General features: G+C 33.2%; 1 protein-coding gene across 2 annotated transcripts in view; it reads right to left on the bottom strand.

Moving 5' to 3' along the window:
* ELP4 (elongator acetyltransferase complex subunit 4) overlaps positions 1-12,006 on the bottom strand; it is a 242,706-nt gene that overhangs the window by 116,063 nt on the left and 114,637 nt on the right. For both annotated transcript variants that reach the window (XM_042903923.1, XM_042903924.1), the window contains exon 9: positions 9,171-9,277. In XM_042903923.1, coding sequence (XP_042759857.1) covers positions 9,171-9,277 — 107 coding nt within the window. The remainder of the gene's footprint in view (positions 1-9,170; positions 9,278-12,006) is intronic.

Here is a 12,006-nt window from a genome sequence, read left to right as displayed (position 1 = left end):
AATAAATAAAACATATGCAACAGAAAAAGAAGTAGGTATCAATAAGAATGTATCAAACCTTTATTAGAATCAGCTATGATAAATCAAAAGGAGGCAAAAACTAGAAATTTGAAAAACTGAATTTGGTACCTTACTACCTTATAAGTTGTATATAATTTAATTGTCTCACAAATAATTTTTGAGGCTTCAAAGATAACATACGTAAAATAATTAAAAAATATAAGCTATAACAACATGGCAACTATGAGCAAATTAATATTTGCAAAAATATCTGACTATAGAACTTAAGTGAACTTAATTATACTATATTATTATAATTAAATTTGGGATACTTTTGAACCATATCAAAATAGTGGACTGAAACAAGGGAGCCACATTTCTTTGTATGGAATACTTTCCTCACCTAAGATCTAGAAATCCTACAGAAGTGGTTAGCGTTTTAGGGAATGGCTTTATGTTTTTTGCAAATTAATGTTTTATTAAAAAACCATACCTACCAAATACAAGAAGTCAGTAAAAAAATAAGGAAAGAACACTCTCACAATCCTAATGTTATATAAGGGAGAAGCTATGATTAATCCAATCTGAATTTTATAAGGTATTTATAATAAAAATAGAGTAGATATGCTTACTAGGAACACAAGAATTTTTGACTTGAATTTTAACAGATTATATATCAATGCGTGTGTGTGTATTTTTGAAGTTTGTTCTTTTTTATGTCTCCAGGCAGAGGCTTTCTGACTCATGCACGATGAGATGTGAGAGTACATCTTGTGGTGTGGTGAGTAGTTGGTGTTTAGGAGCCCAGGCTTTAGAATCAGTGTTATTTCTTTCAGTTCTTAACTCTGACTTTGGATAGGTTAGGTTACTTGATCTCTTTGAACCTTAAATTTCCTCACTTGTAAAATGTAGGTAATAATGGTATCAGTAGTTGTGAGATCTCTGAGGTAATGGCTATAAAGCACTTGCAATAGTCCCAAGCTGTTAAACACTCAATAAAACTTTTTATTTTTAAATCAATAATAATTAACAGAGCTCCTGAACATGTTAACTTTCCAGTGTAATTCTGTACATGGAGTTATAAGTTCTGGATTTAATCCTAGCTCCATGACTTTGGGAAGGTTACCTAACTCCTTATATTTCCTCACATTAAAATGTGTGTTGGGGCATCTGGGTGGCTCAGTTGGTTAAGCATCTGACTTCGGCTTAGGTCATGATCTCACAGTTGGTGTGTTCAAGCCCTCCATCAGGCTCTCTGCTGTCAGCACAGAGCCTGCTTCAGATCCTCTGTCCCTCTCTCTCTCTGCCCCTCTCCCACTTGAGCTCTTTCTCAAAAATAAATAAACAATAAAAAAAATGTATGTAATAATGCCTATAGCAAGAGTTCCTGTGAGTATCAAATAAGATTAAATATGGTAGTGTATGTGAAAGCACTGAACACAATGCCGAGAGCAAATGAGATACCCATTGTTTCTTTCAAAGTTTATTTATCTTTAGAAAGAGATAGCAAGCAAGGGAGGGGCATAGAGGGAGAAAGAGAATCCCAAGCAGGCTCAGTGCTGTCAGTGCAGAGCCTGATGTGGGTCTCGATATCATGAACTCTGAGATCAAGACCGGAGCCGAATCAAGACTCTGATGCTTAACCAATGAAGCCACCCAGGCACTCCCCAAATATATGTTTTAAAATACACTGTGGTAGACATGAGTTACTTTAAAAATAGTACTTTAACAATTTAACAAATATTTATGGAACACCTACTGTATGTACTCAGGATTTAGCCACAGAAAAAAACTATGTCCCTAATCTTGTGAAGCTTACAGCAAATAAAGCTGAGTAGTTGAAAAAGAACAAATTAACTGATAATCAACTATAGTAATATATGTTACATTGAGAATTAAAATAGGGTACAGGACAGTAGATAACTGAGTGAATACTTCAGATTGGCCAGTGAGGGAAGACCTCCCTAAGGAGATTCAGATATTTAATCTGCAATCCAATGACAAGAAAAAGCCACGAACATATGGAGGGATGAACATTCTGGACTTTTGGTGGCAAAGACATTGAGGAAGGACTAAAGATGTTTTGGGTATAAAAGTATTCCCAAAGCTACCTACAATAATCACAAAGCTCATAAATACCGTATTTATTAAGCTCTATAATCGGTTATTACTCTTCTAGGCACCTTGGAGGTTATATTCGTAAAATATATGTTCTTACCGTCTAGCTGATGAAATGAGACAGCCATGATTTGTCATCATTTTCTGTTTCCTGTGTTTCTATTTTCCTTAGACACCATGAACAGCACATCGTGGGAGAAAGTGTTTTAGGGAGTACCATATTAACTGGGTGAGTTCTGCTACAGCACTTCTACAAATGTTTTAAGAAAATCCTTAAAGCATTGCGATACATAAATAAATGTCTGTATCTGCAAAATTTAGGAAAGAAGGAATTTTTTTTTTCTCTTTTCATCCTTAGACAATGCTGAATCTGTACTATCCTGGTCTCAACTGTGAGATTACTATACTATGGATACCACAGGATCTTTAACAGATTCATGGGCTGAAGACTATTTGGCAAGATTCTAAACATTAGACTTTTGCTTTGTGCCACAGTCTTGCTAATTATATTTCCTGACTAAAATGTAGTAGAATTAGTAGAAAAATAAGTGCAACGTGAAATATTAGACTCTAAGTTCAATTTATAAAATGACCATTTGTACATAAAAATTATTCACAGTCAAGGTGTCATAAGATTAATTTAAAAATACTTCTCAAAGAAACAGGATTCACTTAATGTAACAAAGTATAAATATAATATTTCAGTTGCTGATGACCATACAGAAACTTTAAGATAACGTAATAGCTAAACATGAATTTACTCTTCCTTGCCAAATGAAGCAATGATGTTCTGCCAGCCCAAGTCACAGGAAGCATGTGAAATGAACACAAAAGCAAACAGGCCTTATGCTGCCTAAGGGAAAGTCAGCAAGATGGCAGCTTCAATCATTCGGAATAATACTAAAGCAGCCTTAGGCTTTTCTCAGAATGGAAACATGTCACTATTACTGCAATATTCCAACAAATCAGAATGCAGAGAAAAGAACACTTATGCAATCACATACTGGAAGGGCACTTTACTCAACATTTAAGTGGAAAATAATTATAAAGAAACTTCAGAAAAATTGTCAGTGAACATAAATGACTCAGGAAAAAATGTTTTCTTTCCATGTGCTTAATAGATTTTTAAAAAGCTTGCCACTTAGAAACAATTTCCTTTTACACTCTCCTTAAGGAATTATTAACGTAAACACTAATTTTTATGAAGTGGTAAGTGAAAAGTTTGGGAGTCAGGCTGCCTGTAAGAGGTATTCATTTTCCCCCTGATATAGTACTGTCACTTTGGAAGTTTGATCAGAGAGGGGATAAGCTTTCCCAACGTTTATATAGGAAGTTAAAAAATACTTCAAATATTTGGGAACTTCCCTAGTCAGTATACTTTTAGCGTGTGTCTAGTCATGTAGCCATCTATGGTCAATCATCAAAAAATCAAAGGCAAATTGGCATGACTCAACCCTAACTTTTAATACCGCATGATTGTGTCGTGTAAGCTTGTTTTGTGTGAGAGCTGCTGTGGTTTTAGCAGAGAGATTAACAACCGGACCTAAGCTGGCCTCCAAACCTTGCCCTGCTGATGCCTCAAGCTCTTTGAAGTCTGACCATCATACCTGGCAAAACAACAGTGAGAACTAGGATGGTGTCAGATCTAATCAAATTGTTCGCTGCAGCAGAGCTAACTATGGGGTTCACTAATTGGCCCAATTGCGGATTATACCTTTTGCTACAGATTCAAGACAATAATTTAGTTAAATGATGTTTTTTTTTTCCTTATCTCTTCTAATTAAGATTCCAATGTGAGAAGAAATAGGATTAGACAGTCTCAAAACTGTGTTCCCCTTAAGGTGGTATGCACTTTTGATAGGCTCACTATGCCATGTGAGATATGTAAGAGCACAGTATTACCAACTTCTTGAGAGTCTGTGAAATCAATATGACCATACTGTATGTTTACATTACTTGGGAATTAAAGTGTAAATACAGTGATGGTAATATAATGAATATTGAGATGTAAACATGGAGAAAATGACATTTCCATTGTTAAAAAATGCTCATTTGAATTTGCTTTTGATGAGTGATTTGGTCTATATGAACAGAGGCCTATGTTACACTTTGATTTTCTTTTGCTAACTGCAATCTATCTGGGAACTGAGCATTTCAATATTTGTGGAGGGCATCATTATCAGAAAAGGCATATTGGACTATATGGCTCATCATGCTACAACTTAATGCTCTTGAGGCAGACATTTATGTTTCCATTTTTTATTTTAGTGACATAATTGTTAACTGACAAATAAGTCAACCATCTCTCCCCTTTAGTTCTAGGTATACTAAACAGTCACCTTTCTATTTCCCATTTAAAACTCAAAAGCCTATTGATACAAAATTTGGCAAGTAAGGAAACCCAGGACCAAAGACACCATGCAACTCTACATTGTCCAGCATTGTCAAAGTGACTGATATCCTTGTAGTTTGCAAGAGTTTATGTTTTTCCAATATGTAAAAATTTCAAATAATTCTCCTGAATCACATTAAATATATTATAGTACTATATAAAACTAATTTATACTTATGGCATCTAATATTTTGGTGTTAATACTTAAAGAATGAATTTTCTAAGTAAGTGCATCAAAAATAGTTGTTACTTAAATAAACACTGGTTAATCAATTCTTCTGTGAGAAAAAGTTCTTAATGACTGGGGAGGTATTGGAGTCCTGCATTTGGAACTGGGGGAAAAATTAAAGACAGTCTTGAGACTGTCTTAATTTACTTCAATTTTCTGGGCTCTCAATATTCATGCAGGGTGCAAGACTCACATAAATATACTATTTATGAAAATTACTATTTTTGGACCAATTAAAGCCTATGTAAGTATTGTTTATCCTTATTTTGAAAATTTGCAGTGAATGGTGTATGCCTTTTGTATATTTCAGGGTAACCCAGTAATCATACTTTCTGACCTGAAATTAACACTGAATCTTAGAGCTGGAAAACTGTCCCATTACCAAAGCAGAAACTCTGTTGGTAATAACTTTAATATAGAGACTGTAACTAATGTGATAACATGCTATTACTATTTATGTTAGAAAATCAGATTATTAGAATGTGTTAAAATATGATCAAGCTGAACTACAGAAAATCACAATAGCAAAATATTATTAAATGCAAGTAAAAATGCTGCTGTTATGAGGTCATTAAATTAAATGAGAATGAAGTCACAATGAATCGCAAATTCGGCCAAATATTACTACTTTAGGAATTATAATTACATCATAATTACTAATATAAAGAAAAAAAACTGGTTAATGATCATCCCAACAATAGAGAGGCAAAAATTACAGAAACTGAAAAAAAATACAAGTCTAAGTAGTTATTTCAGCTTAGAAGTGAAGCTATTGCATCCAAATTATATTTCTTACAGAACTTAATGGAGAAGGTAGTATTTATAGGTCACTTGACCAATGGAGCTTATATAGTATTTATAGCTGTATTATTTGGACAATTTTTCAAATGCCACAACTTATCTCTATACATATATTTCAGCAAAGATTTTATACCTGCTAAGTGTACAGCTCTGTGCTTAATTCTGGGATAGATATGAAGATGAAAAAGACAGTTTCATAGTAAAACCTTTCGTTATAAAATGTTTAATTACTATATAGAAAGTATAAATAAGCCAATAGAAGTCCTGGTATACAATAAAGGGTTGGTAAATCTTACTATGATTGAATAAAGGTTATGTGGTAAGGCCAAGAAAGAAGTAGTATGTCATGGTTAATCAAATATGCTAGAGAGTTATCATGTACAGTTTACAAGGATTATGAATTTTCAAAGAATTGGAAAGCTATTGTTCTAAACCTGAAGTCATACTTAATCAACCTTAAATTTTCTCTTCTGCTTACCCAGAGTGCATGCCAGGATTTTAGTGTCATTACTATACATGTGATTCTGCTATGGTTTTTGTAGAGGGGCTAATTTATACAGCTTCATAGCTGATGAATACTATTAGTAAAAATTTACTATGATTAGATGAATGTTTCCACTTGAGTCTGAATAATACACATTTAAGAAGAAAGAAATATTCTTTTGCCTTTTCCAAATCATTCAAAGAAATTTAAGACTGCTGGCTAAAATTGCTCTCTTGTGGGAGGTCCTTCGTGGCTGTTAGTTAGGCCAAAAAAAAAAAAAAAAAAATCAGTTTTCATGTATAAAATGGGCATTTAATAAATCAAAGAAAGGGTACCCTAAAATAGAGAAGAGGGCATTTTCCTATTTCTTTTGCCCCTTGTTTTCAACCATGCCAACTTTTGAGACCATGTGACCATAGTAAATTCCAACATGTAAGAAATCTACCTGTGTGGAATCAGAAAACTTATTTCTGCTTTACCTGCTAAACCACGTTTCCCTTCTGAAAGTAAAACACAGATTCAATGCCTGCTGTATTATAGTCTCACACTTTACAGACTAGTAGAGTATACATTTTATTCATTTTTTTTAGTATCAGAGCAGTTTAAAAAAAACCATTTGTTGTACATATGAAAACAATATCACTTGATAGATAATTTTTCCCTTAATAAAGGAATCCTCTTGCTTCCAATCTCTATAATATATCACCAAAAACTTGCTATCTGTTTGAGAATGCATTTTAGAAGGTAAAATGCTATATTTAAATTATGTCATCTTATGTGAACCACATGATTTTATCCTATTATATCTATATATGCATCTATTAGGTTTGTTTCATTCTTTAATTCATATTTTTTCTAATCACCAAATTGAATTTTATGGCATAAGTAAATAAATTATTTGGAATGTGTTTTACCTACCTTTCTATGTATAAAAATACCTTATTGATTAGGTTATAAGTCAAAAAGGTAAAGGATTTGATCACCTGTATTAAATATTAACTTTTTAAAAACCAACCATCTATTTGTGTTTTGTTTTCAAATATTGCTTCCAAACCACAGGGTGATCAATTCTAATTGTTCTTGGTTTACAATGTTGGGAATAGAAGAGAGGAAGTGGAACAGAAACCTATGTGGTTTATAAAAGATCTTACATCAGCTCCAATGGTAAAGTGTAGTCACTACTGGAACCTAAATTTATCAAAGGAGAGGTTCCACTTGACATTATTAAGGTCTTCTATTTCTATCCTTCATCCCCAATAAAAGACCAAATATGTGTTCATGTATGTGTTGTATATGTGTGTGTGAGAGAGAGATGGAGAGGGAGAGAGAGAGGGAGTGGGAGAGACAGAGACAGAGACAGAGAAAACATGATTCACACTACAGTGCTACATTTTTCTCTAGGTACAATATTTTTTTCACTAGGGAATCTGCTTGCTTAGTTTGTATGATGATAGACTTGATACCTTAGACCTGGTTGTCAGAATACTCATCTTGGAAGAAAGATGTCATATAGAGGAAAAAAAAAAAAAACAATTTACATCTTTCATTAAAAATATAAATTCAACTTAAAAGAAAATGATGAGGCATGCTTTCCTTGTGACACTAACTATAACTTTATCCCTTTAAAATTTTTCAGCAAAATGTTGCTTAATATTGGTAAATAATAATGGTAAATTTCTCAGTATTCTATCAGAAAAACTGAAACAAAGTTTGAACAATTACAGTGTTGGGTTCCATTTCAATGGTTTCTTTTGAGAACTAAAGCAAATTAGCTCAAGAATCAGTATTTCTACACTCTCGTTCTCTTGGCTCTAAGTGGCTTTTGAAGGGCGCATCCCCAGATGAGAAACTTCTAACACTCCTGCAGAGATGGCCTGCTTGAAGAACTGGCTGCCTGATTAACTATTAACTGCTCTCAATAGGATTAGATAATTAAGGACATTGATGACCATTAATTAGGAGGAGGGCACATTAATTTGTCACTGGATAGGGCCCTTACAATGATTTATAGGTTAGTGCTACTTGCAAATGTGAAGGGAAAGAGAAAAAGAGAGAGAACCATTAAGTTACCTTATCAAGTGGCCAGCTAAAGAGGGCAGAGGGTCAAAAAAGGGCCAAAGTGGTCACTTAAGGGTGAAGTCCCAAACACCAAAGCAGTGCCAAGCCACATTGACCATCATTTGGTGATGAAGTTAAAAATATGCTAATTTATTGGTGGCAATTCTCTCTTTTTATGGTTTCAAGCAGTTAAGACAAGTGGCCTGCTTAAGAGCTTTTCATTTGAAAAGAGATTAAACAAAATGGTTTGTCAAGGCTGCTTGGCTGTTTTATGTCTTTGTTAAAAAAAATTGCACAGACTATACTGATAACTATCACATCACCCAAAAGCCATCTCTCCCTGAGCATTTATTTCGTTAATAAATACATCAACTCTAATTGCTTAATAGTGCTATGTTCATTTGCTCTTTAGCAAGATTAAGGTGAAATAAATCTTTCATACTACTACTTTCTGTCAGTATTGCTTGCATAAAGGTCACAAAAAAAGTTTAAGTTTTGTAGAAAATTTACATAAAGACATTGGTGTAAATTTTACTTTGTTTTGTTCAGCATGGAAAGTGGAAAGGTGATTTCATTAATAGTAAAGAAAACTGCTTTTAGAATATAGGTAAGGATCCTCTTTTCTTAGCCATACACAACTGTGGGTAGCATTCACATTCCACACACAAATAAGCACAGCTCATTAACATTTAATTAAATATGTTTTGAAAGCCTTGGAAATACGCATGCCATACTTATCATAGAAGTTTGGAGCTTACTTCAAACAATATTGAAAACAAAGTCTTTTTTGCTATACTCTAATGATATGCCATTAAAAGAGGAAAAATAAGATAGTCTAACATTTTTTTGTTACACCAAAAGAACATAAAAATATTAGCAGGAAACACTTTCTAAGAATTTCATTAAAGTAAAAAAATATATACATACATACATACATACATACATACATACATATATACACACACACACACATACATATATATGTGTGTATGTATATATGTGTACACACAGACATATATATATACACACACACGCATAGACTATTTAACCTCAAGACCATGAACTAAAATATAAAAATTCTCTCTTACCTCAATGGTGAATAGCTTCTTTTTTAATTTAAAAGCTAAGTCTTTGACATCGGATACATCATAAATCAAGTTATTAAGCCGAGGAATTTGCCGAATATGAATCAAACCTTGTGAAAAGAAAATTAAAAGAACAAAAATTTAAAAACACTGTCTTAGATACATAAATCAAAGAGTCTTACAGCAGAATCCTGTAAATTTACACACAAGCATCCTCCCCTTTTAAAACTGGAGCTTACTACCAGGAGCAATGAAGCAAATGGTGTGATTATACTCAAGTAATCAAGCAGAATAAGATAAACAGAAATCCTTGTGCGAGGAAAACTAATTGCACTTTGGTACAGAAGTACAGATGTAAAGAGGGATCTTAATACTTGTCAAAACTACAGCCGGTTTGTGTGTGATTTTCTCTTGTATTTACAGTAAGCAAATATGGCTATCACCTTGCATGCTGCCCACGGCACCACTGAGTGATCTTTATTTTATTAAATGCACCAGTAAGCAGCCAGCAAAACAAGGCTTATGGGTTACTGATAACCAGTGAAGCACTAGTGAAAAGTATTTCATTTTGTACCTTATTAATGACTTGAGCAAACCATTGAAGAAAACTACATTTCAGAGCTCACTCTAGGATCAAACATTAACCCCTATGCCATCCCAAGACACTCATTTCTGTGGCATGTTAGACCTTTATGTAGCTGTTATAAGCTTTGTAACAGTGCTAGGTAAACCGTGAGCTTTGGCCTCTTGTCAGTAGAAACACTTGCTAATTTTTTCTGACAAGGGCACTGGATGGCTTTTGTGCAGCTTAATGCAGTTTCTGACTAAACTCGGGGTCATTTGCCACAGATGAAGACATGCAAGATTCTTCAGTGCATCTCTCTGCCTGATTCAGCCCATATTTAAAATCATCATCCCAAAGATATTGATCCCTAAACACGGGAGAAGAAGGCAAATCCAAATCTGAGCAAATTAGACACATCTTATTTAAAGAACTGTTTCCCTAGTGCACAGTTTTGTGTGTGTTTGAATGCTTAGTAATGTATATATTTGTTTTAGCTTAAAAGGGTTAAACCTCCAGATGCTTAACTTTCTAAATGGTTCCTTCAAAAATAATTCACTGAACTATCTGATTTAATTCATTAAACTTAAAAAAATGCTACAAGTGTTAAGAAGACAGCTTTTAGATACAAATTAAAAAGATCTCAGAGCTATTTAGTAAAATACTTTAGAAATAAGCACACCAGACTTTCACTAGCACATTCCTTATTTTAATTTGGTATGTACTTGTTTAGTTGTTAAATCAGGAGGCCTCCCACAATGAATAAATATAGTTTATCAGGTCCTTCATATTAACAGAAATGCTACTGGTCAAAAGCACTCGTGAATCTGCTGTTAATCATTTATTAATTCAGAGATTTCAGCACACACACAAAAAAAATCACAGCCTTTCACTCTCAAAATGTTTTAATCAAAAGGACTGACTTGGAATATAAAATATAATTTTACTAAATTTATTGGGTCATAATACTTACAAATGATACTAAGATATAATTTATTAAGGTAATAATTAACTTAGGTTGTCTTAAAAGAAAATAGGCATAATAAAAAATGAAACATAGTTTATTCAATGATAAGACAAATAAGTCTTAGGGATGTAATGTGTAGCATGGTGGCTATGCTTAATGATACTGTGTTGTACATTTGAAAGTAGCTAAGACAATAGATCTTAAAAGTTCTCATCACTAGGAAAAAAATACTGTAAACTATGTGAGGTGATGTATGTTAATTAAACTTAACTGTGGCAATAATTTCACAATACCTACATCTATCACATCATTATTTTGTACACCTCAAACTAATACAATGTTGTATGTCAACTGGAGTTCAATAACAAAAAAAAGAAATAGTTTAAACTTATTAGTCTTCTTCCTATAATACTGACAATAGCATATTAAATAATTATATATAGGGTTAATCTGGGCATATAGCATACTTGAAGTTATGTAAGTTAATAATCACGAGGCAAATCATTTTGTGTAGCTTTTGTTCATAGCTTATATTTTCTAGCCTTTAAATAATACTTGATTGTTAGATTGTGCTATTTTATTGTTTTTTTTTTTAAAGATTGTATGTTGATTCTTCAAAGCACTGGCAGTTATCATATAAAGTATCTTATAATCTTTTTTTTTTGTCGACTCTAGGAATTGCCATAGTCCTGCAATCACAATCTTATACAATTTTCTTGTGGCTTCAAATAAGCTATTCAGTCTTTAAAGGTTTCCATGAAAGTACCGTAGGTCCACAATAGTAACAGCAAAAATTAATATGTGTTCAGCACAAATAGGTAAAAATCCATCATTCACCATACTCCATATTTAATTTAGAGCTAAGATATGCAAAACTATTAAACTTTTCCTATCTCAACGGCTCTGTTTAAGAATCTTTATTTAAAAAATCTTCAAATTAATCAAATGACCAAAACACTACTAAAAACTTCAAATAAGGGGCACCTAGGTGGCTCTGTTGATTGAGCATCTGACTCTTGATTTCAGTTCAGGTCATGATCTCATGGTTGTGAGACTGAACCCCACATTGGGCTCTGTGCTGGGCACGGAGCCTGCTTGGGATTCTCTCTCCCTCTCCCTCTGCTCTTCCCCAGCTCACGTGCACATATGCTCTCTCTCTTAAAAAAAAAAGAAAAAGAAACTTCAAAAAAATAAGTAAAAATCTGATTAATTGACCTGTGTTTAAACTAGGGCATGGCAATATTATAAAATTTGCTCCTAACTCAACAAAATGAGCAAAGTCCAAATGTAATCAAAGATGTTCACTTTCT

The sequence above is a fragment of the Panthera leo genome, chromosome D1 (assembly GCF_018350215.1).
Source record: "Panthera leo isolate Ple1 chromosome D1, P.leo_Ple1_pat1.1, whole genome shotgun sequence".
NCBI lineage: Eukaryota > Metazoa > Chordata > Mammalia > Carnivora > Felidae > Panthera > Panthera leo.
This window is presented reverse-complemented; position numbering and strand designations above follow the sequence as displayed.